General features: G+C 34.5%; 1 protein-coding gene across 3 annotated transcripts; it reads left to right on the top strand.

The window, feature by feature from the left end:
• Nucleotides 1-3,671: 3,671 nt before the first annotated feature.
• LOC105330884 (uncharacterized) lies at nucleotides 3,672-19,246 on the top strand. Of its 3 annotated transcripts, XM_066073978.1 has the most exons (8): nucleotides 9,275-9,318; nucleotides 15,421-15,459; nucleotides 15,541-15,638; nucleotides 16,071-16,214; nucleotides 17,067-17,192; nucleotides 17,639-17,767; nucleotides 18,374-18,508; nucleotides 18,807-19,246. In XM_066073978.1, the coding sequence occupies exons 3-8, from the start codon at nucleotides 15,542-15,544 to the stop codon at nucleotides 18,950-18,952; spliced, it is 777 nt and encodes a 258-aa protein (XP_065930050.1). In that variant the 5' UTR covers nucleotides 9,275-9,318; nucleotides 15,421-15,459; nucleotide 15,541; the 3' UTR covers nucleotides 18,953-19,246. The 3 variants fall into 3 exon arrangements, with proteins under 3 accessions (XP_065930051.1, XP_019923930.3, XP_065930050.1); XM_066073979.1 differs by lacking the exons at nucleotides 9,275-9,318; nucleotides 15,421-15,459 and adding an exon at nucleotides 3,672-3,794; XM_020068371.3 differs by lacking the exon at nucleotides 15,421-15,459 and having other exon boundaries at nucleotides 9,232-9,318.
• The last annotated feature ends 3,153 nt before the right edge of the window (nucleotides 19,247-22,399 follow it).

Genomic DNA, 22,399 nt, shown 5'->3' with positions numbered 1-22,399 from the left:
TACTAAACACTGTTACAGTTAAGCATAAAATTATAACACCTCTTAACATGCAATATAGTTTAGTGTATAAGACCCTTAACATTACAAAACAGTCAATTGATGACCAATAACGCCGTATAAGACTACAAAATATAAATTCACAAATAAACTAGCAAACCTCGCTTGTCACACAAACGCACCATACATGTAGCTCTACGGTAAATAAACAAGCATGTAAAATGTTAACCCGAAAATATTATCGAACACGTATACAAAAACAGATACCTAAAGTCTTACTTAAATATTACACACAAGACTAAAGTATAAAGAAAAACCAAATTACCCTTTAATGAAGATTGGTTAACGTAAAAATAAGCTCAGTTTCACATCTTGTTAGTTATGCAGTGCGTGCTAATGGACCCCGGCTCACTAACCAAATATATGGGTATTTATAGTATGATGGGAAAAAAATAGAACAGCCCGAGTACAATCTATTATTGACCAATACCTGAAGTGACAAAATTGAGGCACCAAAAAGGATATAAACATAAAATAAAAATCAGAGGTATCCTACAGGTAAATGTATGCATAAATAATCTAGTATTTATTGTGACGTTGTCAGAATGGACTAAGAGTGTTCGATGCATGTTCATTCCTTTTTTACCTTCATACTTGCGTCGACTCGATTCATGTGTACAAGTGCTAACACCATTATGTACTAGTATGTTGTTGCTAAGATCTCAGGTTCTTCATTGGGTAGTAGCAAATATCTATTGTCAATATATTTATCCTCACTCATGCACACTAACATCACAATTCTAATACGCAGCTCCTAGTGATGTTCTTCACAACCAAAACAAGCTATACTGGATAAACGAGACAGACAATTCCCGTCCCCTGGTATTCTTACAGGCTTTCTATTTGACAGTTCCGTTGGTTGGATGCAAATCGCAAGACTGTCTTGTAAACCTCTGTTTATCATTGAAATAATGATAGTTTCATCTACTTTTACGGTCAATTTTCTAAATGCATAATTTTATATGCAAGGGCTAATCACACGACATGTACTTCGTTATAATAGCACGTCTGATCGTACTGACCATTACATTTGTCGAAATGTTAATTGTCATCATTGAATTGATAAAAAATAACGAAATTTAAACATAGCAATATCCAAAGAAACTACCTTTTACGGACCAACCCTAAGGACACTTGGATATGAAGACTGAGAGCTTAGAAAAGAAATGTCGAACAATTATTATTTGCGGCTTTAATTCAAAAGAGTTATACATCATGTCAGCCTCCAGTAAATACGACTTCTTTCTTTAAGTTCAATACTATAATAAATAATTTCTCCATATTTTTTGACTTTCAGGAAAGGTTTTATGTGTATATGTTTTCATAGATCAACTAAAACAAGATGTCTAGTAAACATCTTTCATCTAATACAACCTCCCATCCCCCATCCCCAGGGGCAGACAGAAACTCTCTCTGGGGGCATTTGAACAAAAATAAAAAGCTTTAAAAGCCATCATAAGTTACTCATTTCTTTTGAATATTTAATTTAATCTTCATCTGGAATTGATACCAAAATCATTTTACATGTATCAGTGATTTTTGTTAGACAAATAATTACTTTACTATTAACAAGTCTATTTGTTTATTTAGAAAGTTAAAAACTGTTTTTGTTTCAAATGATAAAAAGAATTGCATAACTCTTTTGAACATACAACTTCTTTATAATTATATTATGTTCAAGAACTAATTAGTAAATATTAACAAGCAAAGAAAGATAACTCCGTTAACTGTTACCCCCCCCCCCCCCCCCCTTCTGAACTCTTTCCAAATGCTTTCACAATCTCTTAACTTTGATAGACAGGTCCATTTTTTCTCTCTATATATTTGTGAATTTACTCATTCCTTTCATTGAAATTCCTGAGCAATATAAAATAATAAGACAAGTATATACCCTCCTCACAACAATAACCTTTGCCTTACATGTAGGTGAAATGAAATATTACTTAAGATGACAACTCAGACAATGTTTTTTTCTCTCTAAACATGCATATATTCTGTGTCAGTAGACATTTTTTAAACATTTTATATATTAACACTAAATGACCATTTTGGCCACATCCTGCATTAAGAACCCCTACCCTATACACTATGCGAGTGTTTAAGCCCCTTCCTAGATTCAAATCCCTACATTGAGACATGAAATTAAAAATGTTGATAGGCTGCTTTATCGTCTTTCTTTATATTCAGTCAGTTTTAGTTCAAACGGGAAAATCCGGTTATTGTAATGGTGAAAATTGGGGGAGGGGGCCAAAAGGGTACCCTCATTGTACGGATAACTTCTTCTACAGTTTTCAAGATAGGAAGTTTTTCTTTTGCAGATTAATTGTAAATATATCAGAGGTGTGTATATTGCTAGTATTTTGATTTCTGATAATTCATGAAAAAAATACCAGCTTTTGAACTTGGTCATATTTCGGCAAAATATTGCATATAGGGTACTTCATTTCACAGGATACTAGTGTTTGTCAATTCAGGATTGACATGGATTGTGGATACAGTTCACATAAAAGAAAACCCAGTTTGCTGTCACATTGTCAGCTTTTCACTTGTTTAAACATTAAATGCATTAACACTATATGACTATTTTGGCAACCAACCCCCCCAACCCCCGAGTCAGAACTCCTATCTAGGGGGACGTGAAATTTAAAATTTCGGTAGAGGGCTTCCTGGTCTTAAAAACCATGAATTCAGTTTTTCTTACAGGTGTGTGGGAGTAGAGAAGATAATTTTTAAATATTATATGTATTAACAATATACATCCAAAGTGGCCCTGTCCTAGAGTCAAAACTCGTACTCTAGGGGAAATGAAATTTAAAATTTAAGTAGAGAACTTCCTGGTAAACATAATTATTAAGTCAGTTTTTCTTACACATGTGTGAGAGTAGAGGAGAAGAAGGTTTTTAAACATTATATGCATAACACTATATGGCCATATTGCCCCCCCCCCTAGGTCCTGACCCAGGAGCCATGAATTTCACAATTTAGGAAGAGGGGTTAGTACACATCATAAGCATGCAATCAGGTTTTTTCCTACACGTGTGGGAGTAAAATCGACGAATAATTTCTAAGATTGAATACATTTTCACTACATGGCTAGTGTGACCCCACTCTAGAGCCTTAACCCCTGACCCAGGAGTCATCAATTTCAGAATTTTGGTAGAGGGCTTCATGGGCATCATAACCATGTATTTTAGATTTTAACAAATATTTATGGGCGTATAAAAGCCAAGGTTTAATTCATTTTTAATATATAGTCATTTTGCCCCCCCCCCCCCCCACCAAGAGCCTGAACTCCTGACCATGAATTTTACAATTTTGATAGAGGGCTTCATGGATATCATAACCATGCAATCAGTTTTTTCCTCACATGTGTGGGAGTAGAGAAGATTTTTGGCATATTTGGCCCCGCCCGTGACGCCCTGAGAGTGGTAGAACAATGGATCTCACAATACATGTACGTATATGCAAGTCATTCTGGTCATGAGTAGTTGTGAAACTTGTTCAAACGATTTGTTTAGTACTGAACATTACGAATATCATGGGGACCTCACTATTCTTGGTCAACCTAAAGTCTTCCTCTTGTTGTTGAACCCAGATTCTTGTAACTCTCCAATGTTCCAACAAGCTTTATAGCTTTGAAACTTTTATCTGGACTTTGAAATGAAAATATAACAAGATATCTCCGAGCCAATGCTCACTAATGATACCTGCGCTCTGGTGTGAACATACATAATAAGGTAAGTCGTAATTAAACAGGAATTTGACGTCTGATTTGTTCAAAAGTGAATCCCGCCAGAAAACATGCCTTAACAAAGAGTGTTTTGATCTTTCAAGCAGCTGTGATTGATAAATCTGGGACAAAAATTTGTTTGAAAATTTATGTTAAACTGAATAAACAATGTCGTCATTTAACAAGAAGCTGAAGTCTGATTTCTACAAAAATGAGTCCCACCATGTGTCATTTTATTGTTGATGGTTATAGGAAAAACAAAAACATGACGATATAATCGTTCTTCAATAAAACATTACAATTCTAAGATATAGTACATGTTTATTGCTGTCACTGTCAAGTAATTAATTAGACATGATCGTATTTGGTTGCGTTTTCCGTGTTCAACAAATCTGGATATGTACGTGTTAAACAAAAGGATTTGTATTGTAAAAGTGAGTGTTTCCGTTCAATCCAGGAAATTTTACACTTAACTGTAAAATGTATGCAGCTATTAATCATAAGCTTTGACAAAACTCGCACCACTGAACGTATAGCGACTTGTGAGACAGTGCGTGTTCAAACTGAACGTAAAGCGACAGGTGAGACAGTGCGTGTTCAAAGTATATAATAAGACTTGTTTTTACTATGATTTACACATCTGACATATGATCGATTTTGGACATGGAGTATTGCCATATGCCTAGATGGCATAAAATGGTAAATGGATTTACTACCTAAAGTTGAAAGATATTATAAATTCGGGAAGGTGAAATTCGCTAAGGATTATTATAGTAAGTTTTACTTATTTTTTTTTTCAAAAGTTACCGACATGTTACATGAATGTGTTTCGGATTTTATCGGCGAACTCTCGATAGAGCAGGCCGAGGATATTAAACACGAAACGTGTCAATTTCACGAAGGAAAGACTTTTACAGCAAACTGTACAACGTGTGATCAACTGGTGTGTCTGAAGTGCATCGTCTCAACGCATAAAGGACACACTTTTCAAGATCTTTTGGAACTTCTTGAGGCTAACGTCGACATCATAAATCACATCAAAAAGGAGACTCTGGAGAAACAATGGCTGGTATATCTACAGAAAGAAAGAGAAAATGCACAGACCGGAGTGGACAAAATACGCGAGCATAACGAGCAAACCAAAACTAAAATTCAGAACACACATCTAGCATGCATGGAGAAAGTTAAACGGGACAAAGATATGCTTTTGGCGGCCTTAGAACTGGATGTTTGTAAGGCTGAAGAAAGGCTTGCTTTGGTACAGGGGAAAAATAACGCAGTACAAAAAGATTTAGAGACTATTGAAAATGTCTTAAGCATGGGCTCTGCATGTGAAGTTATTCAGTTATCACTTAGACTTCAGAGTAAGTATCTTCAAAATTCCCCCACGTGTCTAAACGAAAATATCATTTCAGCAAGAAAATCAAAGTTCCTTCCTCGATTGGAAGATTTCAACGTTTTAGGAGATAATCTAGTTGTACCCCAATTGGATGTGTATGGCGTTTATCAAACCAATTTGGGGCTTCTATCTACAATCAAAAACTTGTTTGAGGATGAGACTTGGGTAGCCGGGATTCAATCACCTGTGACGTATCGCTTTCACGTGCCGACACGCAAACATTCAAGAGCAATAAAGTATAAAGTGAAAAAGGCCTTTGTCTATAGCGTCGCCTTCACTTCGGGCAACACTACTGTACTAATGACTTTTGTCAATGTTCACGAAATTCGTGCGTTTAATATACAACATATGGACGAAGAAGGTGTTCTCTTTACAGACACCAGGCGACTTTTCCCACTTGGCATTGATGTGTCATTAAACGGTGACGTCTTTGCATGCGCAAGTGCACAATATTCGAATAAAATGACCCAAGACACCGAGAGGGGCGTACTTAGAATTTCCAAGACGGGAAAAGTGTTGAACTTCTTTGTTTCCGATTCTGAGAGTTTTCTCTTTAGCTACCCCTCTTGTTTGACAGAGAATGTTGATGGCACAGTGTGTGTTATCGACCGGAAGAACAACTTTTTGGGCCGCATGGTAGCAATTAACAATTTAGGGAAGAAGTTATTTACATACGAGCGACCATCATATTTGTCCCCACGTGATGATATGGATCTTAAATACATTACACACGACTCGGTAGGAAACATTTTCATTTCGGACTCCTGCAACAATCGCGTCCATATGATATCAAAGTTAGGGGAATTTCTTGCCTTTGTAATTGGGCCGGACGAGATCATCTCAATGAACCACCCTCTTGCCTTACACGCAGATCTGTACGGAAATTTATGGATTGGATGTCTGTCAGAAAGCCCAGACAAAACGTGCCAGGTGATGAAAGTCCGAATGACCTATAAATGAATGAGTTTGAACATGACGCCACAAATCTTAAGGAAAGCTGCCTAGACATAAGTATGTTTAAAAAGTATCGGCCAGACATAACCTAACATAAGGTGCGTTCCAACCGAACCCAGGGTTCGATTCTCCATGTCCGGACTTGGGCCGGGTCTACATATTATTCACTACGAATCTGCGAAGGCGACATGCCGAAAGAAAACCCCAAGCAGACACAGTAAACGAACCTCAGTTGTATACATATACCCGGTCGCTGGGCCCGATAACACTAACAGATCCGTCTCTCAGGATTACGTATATCGATAAAACGATTTACTTTTATGTATCAAAATATTTTTTATTCTTTTAAATGTTCTCAGTTTATAGCAAGAACTTACTTTTTTGATAAGTCTAATGTATTTTTGTATAAATTTATAATAATAATGAGTTAAGTCTTCGTGGTTGTCTCATAATACAGACACTTGTTTTAATCTGTATGCGACGGTTAATTTATTCTGAACTACAAGTACGACACCTGTTTGTTTACCACATATGTTTACCTTGAATTTAATTTTATTATATCGGTAGGAACCCAATCTCTTAAACATAACAAAAGTGTAAAATAATTGCATCAATCAATATATGGATACGAAGGTTCCACGCATTTTCAACGTATCATCCCTGCGAAATGTATTTATACGTATTAAGACATTTTGACAATAAACTAAAAAAAATGCCTGCACCAGAGCCTTCAAATATGATCTGATATAATTTCTAACCTACTTTCATTTTCGATAAACCAGCTCCAAATGACAAAAATGAGGTTAAAAGCTGGTAAAGTGATGGACACGCTTTGGCGGAACCAAGTGAGTGGGTGTTTGCATCAAAGTATATGCTTGCAATGAAATAATATTGAATGATTACGTAAAGTATATACAGGGATCTTACTTACAGTACACAGAGACGTTAAGATTTGACAAACATTAAACAATTAAAATGAGGCAATGTACGATGATTTTAGTTTTGATGTATAGTATAGAATGTATAGAATGCTTGCTCCTCTGGTGAGAGACTTTCCAAATCGGGGTAACCAAGGACGCGGGTTGACTAATCAACGTCATGGCGAAAAGTGTAGGACGAGTTCATTATGCATCGCGGGCAGATACCGTGGATCGGACATCTATAGTTAATGCATCTATAGTTAAATTTTAATGAAATGAAAAATTAGATTCGATTTTAGTTTTGATGAAAAGAACTTTCCAGAACGGGGTGTCCAGGTTTGACAAATGAACGTCATTGCGCATGCGGAGGTGTATGGTGACTAAACCTAATACTATGGACCTAGGACAAATACTTTGGATCTTTGGTTTAAAATATGCAAATAAATATGCATACACTTGCGTTTTTAAATTTCATACAATTTTATACCACGACAAATTGGTAGGAAACCTTACATAATTTAAATTTGTAAACGATGAACAAATGGATTGTGTCAGGACTGTGCCTATATGAGTAAGTGATGCATTGACGGGGAAGTTGAAGGGGGGAGGGGGTGTTGACAGTATTTTATCTGAAATTCTTATTTGGAACAGTGATAAAAATTTTAGTTAAATTTAACCTTAAGAACAAAATTTAGAGATTCGACGCACTAAATTTCCAGCCAAGTTGGTTTTCTCAATTGAGAAAATTTTCAGACACAGTGTATGTATAAAAATGAACAAAACAAACATGGCCAAATTCTCGTGCTTGCACGGGGTATCACCTAGTTACCATAAAAGGATAAGGTGAGTTACAAATGATGACCAACTCTTCATGATTCTATGGAACAACGCTCCTCAAATTATAATAGACCCTGCAGGTCATTTTTACACATGTAATAATAATGATATTCAAACTATTGTTGGACATACTGAGAAAATGGTAAAAACTTATGCAAATTCTCAAGATCATATCATAGTTTAATCATCTGACGGGACCTGCCTGCATCTGCCGAGGCTACCAACTATTTATGAATAAATGAAACTGATAAAAAGTGGAGTACATGTAGCTGTTATGAGTTGATATCCTAAATTTGTTATAAAGTATCTGTCACAACAACAATACTATTGTTACTGTTATCTCTTTGTTCTTTATATACTGGTACAGACATGTGTACATCACTGCTTAGGTTGACTCATCAATACATGTACTTGTTCGAAGCCGGAGATCAGGCCTTTATAGTAATTTTATCAGGCGTGCTGTAACGGTTAGCAAAGAATTCGAGGTGGGAGCCCTATTTTTCATAAATGTTGTGTTGAACCATTTCTTTTTTCTTTTCTATGCTTCGGGGTTTTTTTTTGTAAGGGTGGGGGGGGGGTCTTTTTTTAGTTTACAAGATTTTTCTAGAATAGCAACCCGCTTTAAAACCGATGCTAAATGCATGTTTGTACAGTAGAGACACAATGCATAGACGTCGGAACCGGGGGGAGCTGGTTTTTTTTTTTTGCTAAGTTAGACCTAACCATTTGGCACATAGCAGAATAGAGGGTTCAGTCCCCCACTTTTTTTGGCAGGAAACAAAATTGTTCCGTAATGTACGTTTGAAAGATTGAGAAGTTGGAGTCAAAGGCATACCCCCCCCCCCCCCCCCGCCGGATTAGGAATTTCGTTAACTTTGAAAAAAAGAAAATTTGGTAGGTAAATTTTTTTTATTGGAAATATATGGCCGAAATGATATTTTGTTTTGGAAGTATAGGTTTTTTCTTCCCCCTCCCACGGATTAGGATTTTTATGATTTTGGGAATTAGGTTTTTTTCTCGCAATATTTCTGAGGATCAGTCTAGCCCCCCCCCCCCCTTTTCAATTTGCTTCCGACGCCAGTGCAATGTTCATGTAAGAGATCGGCAAATGCGATAAAAGCAAACTTACAAACTTGATTGAAACAAATAGCTTGTAGTAATTTATGCTGAAATTGCACAAACACTGAAAATGATAAGTTATTAGTGTAAGGCAACAGCTTGCACAGAAGCACTGGCAAACTAATGATAATCCGATATAGAATGCTCACAGCTTTCTTAGCATTGAATAACAATTAATCTTCATTTGTCTTCTAAGCTTACTCAATATGGCTTCTGTTACATCAGCGGATGGCTACTTTACTAAAAATAAATTGTCAGGTAAACTACAAACGTGGAGAAAACCAGTGGACAAACACGTAAAGGTAATAAGTACAATATAGATAAGTTACTTCTATGATCACCAACTTTGATACAGGTATCTGACAAGTGTTAAGTTTGTTTTTATGCAATATTCAAATAATACATCAGTATATTTGACTCTTTTGTCAACATATGGTATCGTGGTTTTTAAAAATTATGTACTGTGTGAAGCTAAAGAAAAAGAAAAAAGGGTGACCCGCTCGTACATGTATATTGTGTCCTTAAATACCTACAAAGTTTCTTGAAACTCAGTGCAGCGGCTTAATGGTGCGCATACAAAAAGGACTTGAGTGAATCAGGGACGGACGGGTCAAAAACATAAAACGGTGTACCCATCGCAACTTCGATATGTGGGGTATATTAATTTGTGAATATGAGACCAAATCAAAATCCCATAAAATGGGTACACAAAAATAACCGATACCAGTAATTAGAAAACATAGAGGGATAGTGCATGTGTCATTAAGAAAAGGGATTACGCCTTGAATCAGTCCTGGAATTTTCACAAACCGAACTCAATATCTCAAATGGAAGAACATTATTCTTGCTGTTTCACAGACATTGTTTAAGTCCTGTGGGCTGGCTGACTATGCACTAGAAACACCATGAAGGCGCGGTATAAATGGTACTTGGCTGGTAGGGACGCCAAAGGGGTGAGATTCATGCGCTAACTTTGTAGTCGCTGTGGGTACAATACCACGTTCAAACGCTGTAACGAAAGCATAACAGAGACGCAATGATACCCGTGAAAGCGCAGTCAAGTTATCACTGCGTCTATTTTACTGCACCCGTGTCTGTTACTTTTGCGCACCAACGGAGATTAAATGGCGCTGTTGGAAACCTAACTGCGCTTTCACAGCGATTCCACTTCGTTCTACAACGTGTTTATCACAATGCAGTGTCATGGCGCGTACTTTATGCACGCTCGAAATGCGCGCCGCCGCGTGGCGTTTTATGTGATATTTCAGTAGGCTTTCAGCAAGAGTGTGTGAAAAGCCTATATTGACATATTTGGCTAGAAAAAGGATAAAAAGAGATGGGGGAAAATGTTTCATTCAAGTTCTAAAACTCATTAAAAAAACTCGATTATTTTAAATATTATGAATTTTAAAACAATACATGTGCAAACTATCAATCTTGTTGTATTGTATTGAACATATTTTCCTAACCAAAAACGCTAAAAGGATTGGACACAAGGTATAATAATTTAGATTGTCCTCTCCTTATTACATACATTATATATTGCACTGCCATTGATAGACATTTGTTACAATTATGGCCAGTACAAGGGACACAGAATTCAAATACTTATTTCGAATTCTGTAAATAAAAACTGTGTTTAAATAGAAGTTGAATAGAAAAATTATGCGAATACATTTAAATCATTTACTTAAATCTTCCACACTCATTTACGAAAGTGTGACCTTCTTTAAATATTTTCACATTTTCTTCATCACATAAAACTTTATCACCTATATGGCGTAAAAACTTCAATATAGCAATTAGCAAAACTCTTTATTTTTTTAACCATACACTACTATGTAACTTTAATATATTTGCGAAGCTTCAAGAAAATCTAACATCGGGTTCTTTTTAGGGGTCAAAATCAGGCACGTAGCATCAGCCCCTGTCCCCCACTTTTTTATGCACCAAAGTTTTTTATTAAATTTACATACAAAATATTGAAATAACATGTAGTTGCCCCCCCCCCCCTTTTATGGGACCATGTAAAAAATTGAATTGAAAATAAGGAAATGAACAGTGAAATTGAAGGTAAAAGTATACTTCTGCCCCCCCCCCCCTCTCCCCCGATTCGGATTTTCAGGATTTTGGAAAGTACCCTTTTTTAGCATTTTTTGGATGAGTCTGCCCCCCCCCCCCACTTTCAAAAACGATGCTACGTGCCTGAAAATACAGGTACATTTACTATAAGAATATGTCATTTTCCGCAATTCGAAGCAGATTTTTAAAAATACTACTGTAGCGATTTTCCTCAATTTGTGATTAGTTATATTATTTCCTACCATATATACAACAAATACTAAATCCTACCGTCTGCTTTTTAGTAGGTGTCATCTCAAAATACCAAAATGCACCATTTTGTATACATTTGGAGCATTACAAATGTAGATTTGTACAATGGATTCCTCAAAAAAATTAAGAAAATAGCCCTCGGAATAGCATTATTCTGATTATAAAATATCAAATGCGTACACTTTTTACGCTATAACATATATTCCTACAAAGCTTTATATTATCATAACATAATAAAAGCAGAGTGGCAACGCTCATCATCACCTACCGAACAAAGGGAAAATTGATTAAAAAAGGACATTTTCTTAAAACTCTTGATATTTTTATCTGTTTTTTGTTTATTGAGTTCAGTTCAATATATGGTATCGAAACAATTTCATAAAATTAAAAAATAAAATGTATTTTACTAGAATGCGCAAAAACATGTCGGCCCCCTAAAGCATTCCACCAAAGAAAAAATATTTTTGATACGGAAACGTATTAGTGCCACATTTGCACTTCACATTTTTTTTATTTTCTACACTTTAATTTGCAAAATTTGCATTTTAAAGTGTAAATTTACACTTAACCTGTAAAATTTAATTTTTTTTTTTTATTTGAAGTTGAACAATCAAATGCCAAGTTTCCCATCTCTTATAAAAATCATCTAATCTGCAATTTCGGATAGCTATATATCTTAGAGTTGATATATGTGTTTTAATATCTTTAAGTAATTCATGAATTGTTAGTGCTTCATTAAGACATCTTTTCCTATAGATATAGGATTTCATAACCAAGAAGATAGAATAAATGTCTGTAGAAATAGGGTCAGTGTGTAGCCCGAATATAAAAATTAAAGGATCTCTTTGGATTGTAATTCTCTTTGACAGAATTCAAAAAATTGCTGAAAGAGTTCTTGAACATTAGGACACTCCCATAGTACATGAAAAATTGTCTCATCATGTTGTTTACAAAAGTTACACAACTTACTACATTCCTTTCCTATTTTAAATAGATATTTATTAGTTGTTAGAATGTGGTGATTAATTCTAAATTGCAGCCATTGTAATTTGGTACTTTTAATGTTGACAAAAGGTAACTGGTATATGGTTTTCCACTGTAAGTTTGACAACATAAAAAATAATCCCCATTTTGATTTATTGAAAGATGTAACGTTTTCCATGTTTAGAATATTATACATGTACATGATCTTAGATCCTTTTCGATGTGAGCAAAATAATTTAATGTGGAAAGGTATAAAAGGCCTTGGGTTATCATCTTCTTTTGAGATTCCATGATAATGTGAACTAGTTAATATAGATTTCTGTAAACCAAGATAAGTAAGGCAGTTTGACTTGACATCAAACTTACTTTGAAGGTCTTGTAAACTTAAAAAGGACCCATTTTCATCCAGCAAATCATTGATATAAACAATATTCTTATTGAACCAATCAATAAAGAAAATTGATTCCCCCCCCCCCCCCCATTGTAATGTTCTTATTGTACCATATGGGTTGTGTAATAAATTCATGCCATGTAAGTAATTTCATTCTATCTTGTATATTTTTAAAAGCAATAAATGTATCCTTCCAAAAGGAGTTTCAAACTAAATTAGTTAATATACAGGATATGAAGTCTGACCCAGTCTTCAGCACTATGTCCGTATTAATTGATTTATTTAATAATATATTCCATTTTGAATTTGGGCTATTTATCAATCTTCTGATTCAGGATGACTTTAGACTTTGGATGTAATTATTTATTTCAATCATTTTGAGACCACCATTTGAGTATTCTTGTGTAATTTGTTTTCTTTTTATTTTGTCCACCTTAGATTTCCAAAGAAAATTAAACAATATTTCATTTAAGTCTTTAATAAATTTACTTGATGGTGTTGGAAGTGAAATAAACAAATGATTCATTTGTGATATAATAAGAGATTTGATCAAAGTAATCCTACCAATAGGAGTTGTATGTCTTTTGTTCCACTGATTGATGATTTCTTTAATTTTAACTAACTTTTTATCATAATTGAGTTTTGGAATATTTGCTAGATCTACGTCAAATTGGATGCCTAGTAATTTAAATTGTGTTGTCCAATGAAAATTCATTTCATGACATAATTTTTCAGTAGAATATTCTTTGCTGCCTATCCAGACTAATTGTGTTTTTGATAAATTAATCTTGAGTCCAGAGATTGTATTAAAATTATTCAATTCATCAATAGTTGTTTTGAGTGATTTTTCTGAGCCATTTAAAATTAGTACAGTGTCGTCAGCATATTGAGATATAAGATATTCAGTATCATCTATTACTATTCCTTGTATATTCTTATTACTTTTTATCTTATAGGCCAAAATTTCTGCACACAGTAGGAATAAATAGGGAGAGATCGGGTCGCCTTGGCGACATCCTCTGCTAGGTTTGAAAAATTTTGAAAGATATCCAGCTTGTGTGACCGATGATTCTATATAACATTGAAAAGTAGATATCCAAGATTGAATGGATACTCCAAAGTTTAAAAAATCTAAACATTTGTGAATAAATTTCCAGGAAACAGTATCAAAGGCTTTTTCAAAATCAATCATTAACAATACACCAGGGATGTCATTTTCCTCTGTATATTGCATAAGATCATATATCAGTCTAGTATTTTCACCAATATATCTCCCTGGTATGAAACCTGTTTGATCGGGACTAATAATAGTATCAAGCATATTTTTAATTCTCTGAGCAATACATCCAGAACCTATTTTATAAGCAACGTTTAGTAGTGTTATTGGTCTCCAATTTTTTTTTAAAAAAATTACTTTTACCATCTTTTGGGATACAGGTAATAATTCCTTGTTTCTGTGTGACTGAGAGTTCCCGAACTTTGTACCCATAATTTAGAGATCGAACCACGAAATGTCCTATCTTGTTCCAAAAAACTTTATAGAATTCTGTTGTAAATCCATCACTACCTGGACTCTTATTATTTGCCATATTTTTCACAACTGTAAAATTTAAAATGTAATTTTTACACTTAAATTTGCATTTTAAAGTGTCAAATTTACACTAAACATGTAAAATTTAAAATGTGATCTTTACACTTTAATCGGTAAATTTGACACTTTAATCTGTAAAATTTTTAGTTTAATCTGTACATTTTACACTTGATGATCTGTAAATTTACACTTAAATCTGTTAACTTTACACATTAATATTTTAATTTTCTACATAATAGTTTTTCTGAGATTTCGACCCTTTCATATTTCGCCTATTTTTCAGGATTTTACAGCTTTCAAGACCCTCCCCAGCTAATTCCCTGAAATGGTTGACCTTCGATGCCGTGTGCATGTTGCAACCAATGTCGCATGTCAGAAACTTATCAGTGTATAGTTTACTTTGTCCCTCCCACCTACTTTTAGTGTTACTCTACCCCCCGTCTTTGATCTGCAATTTCACTGTGAAAAGTCAACACAACAGTCATAGCCGCACATTTCGCTTTTGACTTCCGATTCTCTTGTACTTAACATTAGAGGCCTCCATAATGCATATCAATTTCAACAAGAGACATCCCTCTAACTAATGATAATCATTAAAAATCATTTCGTGAATGTTAGCAACACTCATAAGCCTTCCAAGTATAGCAACTCCTAACTAACTATTGACAGTTTCTTTATCCGAAACTGTCCCTTGCTACCTTATCACACAACGAGAAAACAGAAATAACCAAGGAGATGAAAATAAGCTGTAATATATGTTTACTGCCTGTTATAATATCCGTAATTCATAACTTGTATTAATCAATGTAAAACTAAAGGGGGGGGGGGGTTACAATTCAATCTAAATTTGATGGCGATACAGTCTCTTGGTTAAACGTTGGGAAAATGTTGATATCTGTTATCTTCTTGTTCTTGCCATTTTGTTGAAAAATCCCTTGCCGTCTTCATCTTGTCACCTTATGTTTATTAAATCTGACTGACGACTGTTTATTTTCATCGCAAAATTTATGGAATGTTGCAAACATCAACTGTTCGTTTTCAGATTGCTAAAAAAAATAGAGACAATCTCATAGATGTTGTTTTTAAAAAGCCGTTATTTGACAGGGTTCTACGGCTACGGCGACCCGTTTGGTCAACTAAAAGGTATATCATTTAGTTATCAGGTACCGTCTGGTTATTCACATGTACATCAAGTTGACAAATGAACAATTACGTATCTTACAGTATGACGTCAATAAGTCTGCAGTTGGTGGGACTTACTCTTGTGGCTTCTTTATCTCGGACACAAGGCGCCGATCCGTCAGCCATAAAGGAGTGTACAGGTTAGATAAGATCTTAGTCAAACATATGGGAGTGTGCAGGTTAGATAAGACCATAGTCAAACATATAGGAGTGTGTAGGTTAGATAGGATCATAGTCAACCATGAAGGAATGTGCAGGTTAGATAAGATTCCAGTCAGCCATAAAGGATTTCAACTTAGTTGAGATCCTTATTTGCTTCAAGTCTTTTCATTGATCCAAAATGTAGCTAGCTACATCGAACTCATATTTTGAAGGAAAAAAACGGATCAGAGAGCCAATTTTAATCGCTTAGAAAATAAATTGAACATTTAAAATTGAATTTATCATAAATTTACCTTAGAAATACTTTTGATGTATAACATTGGTTAAGAATCGTGACAAATGTTAACTTTCCATTCTAAACCAGACGATAATACTAGTTAATGTTAAATGAGCTGACAATGATGTTACAGAGCAAGGAAAGTGCTACTGGAAAGGAGAGTGTAAAACACCCGGTAGGGGGCGTGTCTGGCAGTCAGAGAACGAGTGTGCTGAAATGTGGTGCCACGCCTACAAATTTCAGAAGTACCTAGCCATCAGAGTGAGCAGATTCTACGGTAAGAGATTACACGATGTATTCCCGTTTTTACTCATATTTGATAATTGGGTATAGAACAATAGGTGTGATTTGTGTTGTGGTAGCAATTATAGTCTGCTTTCAGTCAAAGATTTTGCCTGGAATTTTACCTGTGTTTTATCAGCGCCTTTACGATGAAACAAGAAGAATATAGATATTTTGTTGTGCTTTAGGTCTAATAACTAATAACTTTCATCATTTTTTTCATTTGATAAACTAAAAATAATGATATTTTTAGTCTTAAATTTCCACTCACTGATCATCTCCGTGTTTTTTTTTACAACAAGTACTTGGTTGCAAAATATGTAAAACGCATGTTTATAAATGGTTGATTGGTATCAACAGAAAGAATATTATAAAAGGAAACAGATCTTTATCGCAAAATATTTCAATCTTTTGAAGTAGCGACTTTAACAGTAGTTTTTATGACATCACCGCTTTAGTATATATTAGTATTGTGGGTCACTTTCTGAATTTCAAATCAGTAGCTAAATACATGAAGCTAAAAAATTTCCGACCAAAATAATAATTTAAATATTGATTCGATAAGTTCTTATGACGTCACCGCTTTAGTATATATATTATGGGTCACTTTCTGGTTAAATTCAAATTAATAGCTAAATACAGTAGCTTAATTGGGAAACTGACAAAACTGTAATATTACGGAGACTGTAGTGAATTCTTGAGCAAAATCAATTAATTTCTAAAGAAGCCTGAATTTACCGATTTCATATGGTTTGTTCAAGTTTCCCAATTTAGCATTTAAGCAGAAAATCGTCATTAATTTGACCTTTATACACTTTTTCCTATAAACTCACTTATTTGCTGACAGGGTGTCGATATAAAGGACAATGTAAACAAAAAGGCGAGGAATGGGAGGAAGAAGGATGCGTAAAGAAACAGTGTCGTATTAGAGGAACACGGGGGTACGAACGGATCATCACCGTGTCACAGCTAGGTGGGGATAGACAGAACGTGGAGACAGGATACATAACATGAGACCATTTCTGTTATATAATGCCTTATTATAATAATGATATGTGTACTGTAACGCGTCATATGATTGGTCTAAACACTCACGTGCCAAGGCGTTTAAAAAGTCAAATACTTTCTGAAACCTCCTGAATTTTGTACCATGGAATGATGAAATGAAAGGAAAAGAGAAATTGTTACAGATAAACATTTACGTTGTTTATACTTTTAATTAAATATAGAAACTACATGCACCTGTATTAGAATCCGACTTATTTTGTATAATTGCATGGGGTTTTTTTTAGTGGGTTTTTTGTGTAAAATGAACAAGTTATTACATGATTTAAAAATATATACATTTCTATCAACATCATGCAATAAACGAGAATGTGTTTTAGCATGTTTCTTTACGTGAATAATGAATCGTTTTAGGTTGTAGAGACTCTAGCGGCAGGTGTCACTTCCCCGGAGAGCCCTGGGAGGAGAACTGTATCAAGTACCAGTGTGTTAACAAGCGTAACTCAACGTCTGTTCAGGGGATATATGACGTCATGGATATTGGTAACATTCAATTGTCACATTCAATGTATACAGTCTGTAACTTGTCTGTAACCTTGCCCTTTATACCCTGTACAACCATTGCATTTGTATCTTACGTTCATATCTCCAAAGATGTATTTTCAGTTCATTGAAAATTGTATTGAACATGGTATTTTAAGCTGCAATTACTTTCATTATCATATGATTGATTAGTTCCTAGGTCTCTGATTGGCTCATATACAACTATCTCGAAAAACAGAACGTTATATTCACCTGCACGTGAGGTCAATATAACATTTTATTTTCTCTACATTGGACTAAAATCGTTCAATGAAACATCGCGTTTCTCAATTTGTACGGCTATGGCTACAAACTGAAACGTTGCTTGATAACACTTAATTTGATGTATGTCTGTATCAATTCGTCGCTGAATCATATGATAAAATAAATATTGCTGGGGGGGTTTTCCGATCAATACGATGATTTAGCTACCCTAGAAGTACAATATTGTACTTCACGGGTAGATAAATCATTGTATTGACCTCAAAAACAGCAATAATTGTGTAAAGTTTAACTTGCTGTTGATTATGAGATGTTAAGGTGATTTCCTGTTTCTATCTACGCCAGGGTGTCCCCATGAAGGTGGTTGTCTTAAGGCGGGTCAGGTAATTCCGGACCCCCAGAGCAAGTGTATTACAAAGCGCTGTGTCACAGCCAAGGAGAACGGTGGTATCTTCCGGACCATGGAAACAGATGACATCAGTAGGCGGGCTATTTAATACTTTATAATGTTTATAAATATGTTTTCAGAGATTACCAATAAGGGTGAATTTAATCAGGAAATGTACGAATTCGTTTTTCGTTTTTTATATCGGCCGTTATTACTTTAAAAAATGTTTTTAAAAAACGAGCATTTCATCAACTAAAGTGTTTTTGCCGTTCCACGCGCTATTCTTTTTTATAAGACGATCGATATATACGGCGCATAATAGACAAATGTATAACACATATTGTCACATTTATGTACTTGTAAATATAAAGCTGTTTGGTTATTTTTCAGAATGCGAAGATGCTAATGGTTTGTGTCATGATGAGAGTGAGACTGGCTGGCCTCTTTATATAGACGGCACTGTTTACAACAACTGTCACTGTAAGATAGTCCGTACACAGGACGGGTCCGTCTCCATCCAAAAAGGCTGCTCATAAACGTGGTCTTACAAAGGAAGTGATATCAGTGTCAGTGTTTTTAAAAACTGAAATGACATAAAAATGACGAAAATATCATTAGTAGTTAAAACATTTATTTGTTTGGTCGCCATATTTTTTTTTCGAATGTGAAATAATCGTATGTTCTTTTATTACTTGAAACCCCTTGCCCTCCCCCGAAAAAATAATTATATGTGTTGTAAAATTAAAGTGTATTATTTGAAAAATTAAAAAATACCTTTAAATAGCAAATTATCTTACAGTTTCACGAGTCGTAAGCAGGTTTAATTGGCACTTGCCGTGAAAAAAATGAAGCGATAGTTCTCTGAAACAGCTATGAAATATTGTACATGTATGATTATTATTAAAAGTGAAATCAATACATGTAATTTATTTGTTCGCCATATATTATTTCAGGATTTTTTTTTCACAGTTTATTAACTCGCTGGAAAAGTAACAGCTTCTTTCTTAGACGTTTTTAAATGCATTTGTACATGTAGCAGTTTATTGTTAGGACAGTTTTTATTATATAGGTAGTGCCTGATGGGGAGGGTAACAGTTGAAACTGATACCCCCGAAAAAAAATTGTCAACCGACGCGAAAATTTTAATTGTTGCCCTTCACATCAGGCAGTATTTATTTTATTACAATGAATTTCTTAGTTTTAAAGAAAACTTTACTGCTTTTAAATTTTTGACGTGATTTCTACGGCGAACCGTACATGTAAGAATTCGTTGTGTTAACCGTTGCCAAGTCTGTTGCGAACGTTGGTGGTAATAGAACGGATTTCAAACTGTGTCTAAACCAATCAGATTTCAGAATTTAACATGGAAGTATAATATAACAGAATATCCTAATTGTTACAATTAGGTTTGTTTATTACAAGTTTTTAGGTTAACAAATAACAACACATTACAAACTCCTGAATTTTTGGTATTTAGAAGTAATAGAGATGTGTGCATTCTCTAATGTCTGTTCTGAATGAAAAATTGAATATGTAAAATGGATTTCAGTCGCAAATATAAAGAAATGGTTTACTAATATTTAGGACTTGTCAGTAGGCTAGATATATAGAATTTTAAAACGCTAGAGATTCGATTGTAAATATTTAGATAATTAACATATTATTATTTACCAAATAAACTTAGAACTATTCTATGAGATCTGAATCTCTAATCACCATCTCCCAGTTGAGAAAGAAATTGCAAATTGAGGTATTGCTATTAAATTTTATGTATGAACACATCGTAAACATATGCATTAAATGATATTTAAATAAACCAGGTGGTCCCCCACTTGTCTCATTTTGGGTATTATCATTTAAAGAAAAGAAGGATGAAGAGAAAATGAGTAAGTAATCTGACAGCGTTCTCGAGCGTTCACAATTTGGGGTTCTTTTTATTTAATACAATATCCATCTGCTATGTGTTTTGTTTAAGTAAGAATATTGGCATAAATATCGTATTAATTTTGCTACTCAGATTTGTTTGAATTATGCAGTTATAGAAATTTTAAAAAAGAAAAATACATGCATATTCTTTTCCCATTATGGAGTAAAACGAAACCCTCATGAGTACTAAAACTGTTTCTTATACACAATTTATCATGTATACACATAATACGAGTATTGTGTATGTGTATGCACGATGCAAAGGGTAACCCTGCAATAATATCACAGAAAATAACCTAAAATTAAATATATCGGTCTGTCCGTCACTTTATCCGTCCGTCTGTTCGTCTGAACATCACTTGTCCGGGGCACATATTTTTTCCTATAACCAAATTTATTCCATACCCATTCATCAGAATGATATTAGATAACGGATGTGTAGTGATCCTGAGCAAACATTAGATGGCAAAGGAAAAGTCAGAATTCCGTTCAAAAAACATTGGGAAGAACATTTTTCCTTTCCCTGTGGTCCTACTCCATACTTTATATCAAAAAAGTTAAAGGGTGTGTAGAGACCTTGAACCAAGTTTTAAAGTCAGAGGTGAGGCCTAGGAAGATCAGCTGGACCATAGTTTATTTCTCCTTTTCCCGATCTTACTTTGACTTTACAAAAAGACTTACTAGTATTGTGGTACATGTATCTAGGTCAGGAGATACGGGTGAGTCCTTCTTTTTACAGCATTAGCCATTTACAATCTCCTTGGTGCAAGTTTGAATTAACTTTACCAAAAAAACTGTCAATATATTAAATATATCACTCTTTTAGATTTAGGTGGGGAGAGTGCAGCACAAATAAACAATAGATGTCAACGTTATAGCAGACATTTATGGAAAAAAAAAACCAATAGTACATATGTTTACGCGTGCGTGCCTAGATGCGTGCGTGCCTAGATGCGTGCGTGCATGCGTTGGGTAAAGGATGTGCAAATATCGTGAGCTAAATTTTAAGTCAGAGATTTGAGTCCAATGAATGAATCCTAAAATGTTCTTTATTTTCTTCTATGCTACTACTATACTACTCCTACTATGTTTTGAAAAGCTTCAAATAGCACATAATATTTTTGGGGACACTTGCTTTATCCCAATATATTTACATTATCCAGTGTCTTTGTCTGTGATAATACTACGTATCGATTTTGTACTATATAACTCATAATACAAATGACGCCAAATCGAGGCGACAGCAGGGTTTGTTTATTTATATTTAAATATTTATTCGTACGATGGCCTAAAATTATATAAATATAAGTAATAAGGAATCATTCTTTGAATATTATGAGGTGATAATTTCGGTTGGGGCGTGATCAAATCTATCATAAAGCCCTTCGGGCTTTATTGGATTTGATCACGCCCCGACCAAAATTATAACCTCATAATACTCAAAGAATGATTCCATATTCCTTATAAAACTAACTATGCTGATAAAACTTCAACACGGCGCTTCTTGAAGTGAATCGACTTTTCCATTAGACAGGCAAAGTGTTGATGCTGTTACGTACATTATAGAAGGGATAATCAAAGTAGATGTGGCATGGAAGATTTTTTATATAATTAATCTTCAAGGATAATTGTTGTAAACAATAACTTTGTCCGCCTCATTTTCCCTGATAGCATTTATAACTAGAATCGCAATTCACGAAAAGTGTTTACAACTCAGTTTGGAGTTAGATATATTGTGTTATTGTTGGGCATAATGCATCTCTGTACATTATAATTTTTTTGGTTAAAATGGGATATGTCATTTGATTAACTAATGAACGCATAAGAACATGCATATGATAATGACAGATAGTTTAACACGAGTTGGTGAAAATATCGGCATTTCAAAATCTTAAACGGTGTTTAAAATACAACGTAATGGGGGGATGCCTTCTGTGAATCTTATACGATTACGAGAGGCATTCAGTTTTCCTCTTAGTGGCTTTATGATAGGATCTATACTTGGTTTGCTTTGCTTCTTTCTTTTTTTAATGATACTTATAACAGCCCAGTCATCC

Source organism: Magallana gigas, chromosome 10, assembly GCF_963853765.1.
Source record: "Magallana gigas chromosome 10, xbMagGiga1.1, whole genome shotgun sequence".
Taxonomy (NCBI): Eukaryota; Metazoa; Mollusca; class Bivalvia; order Ostreida; family Ostreidae; genus Magallana; species Magallana gigas.
Note: the sequence above shows the minus strand (reverse complement) of the source record. Positions and strands in the feature narration are given on the sequence as shown.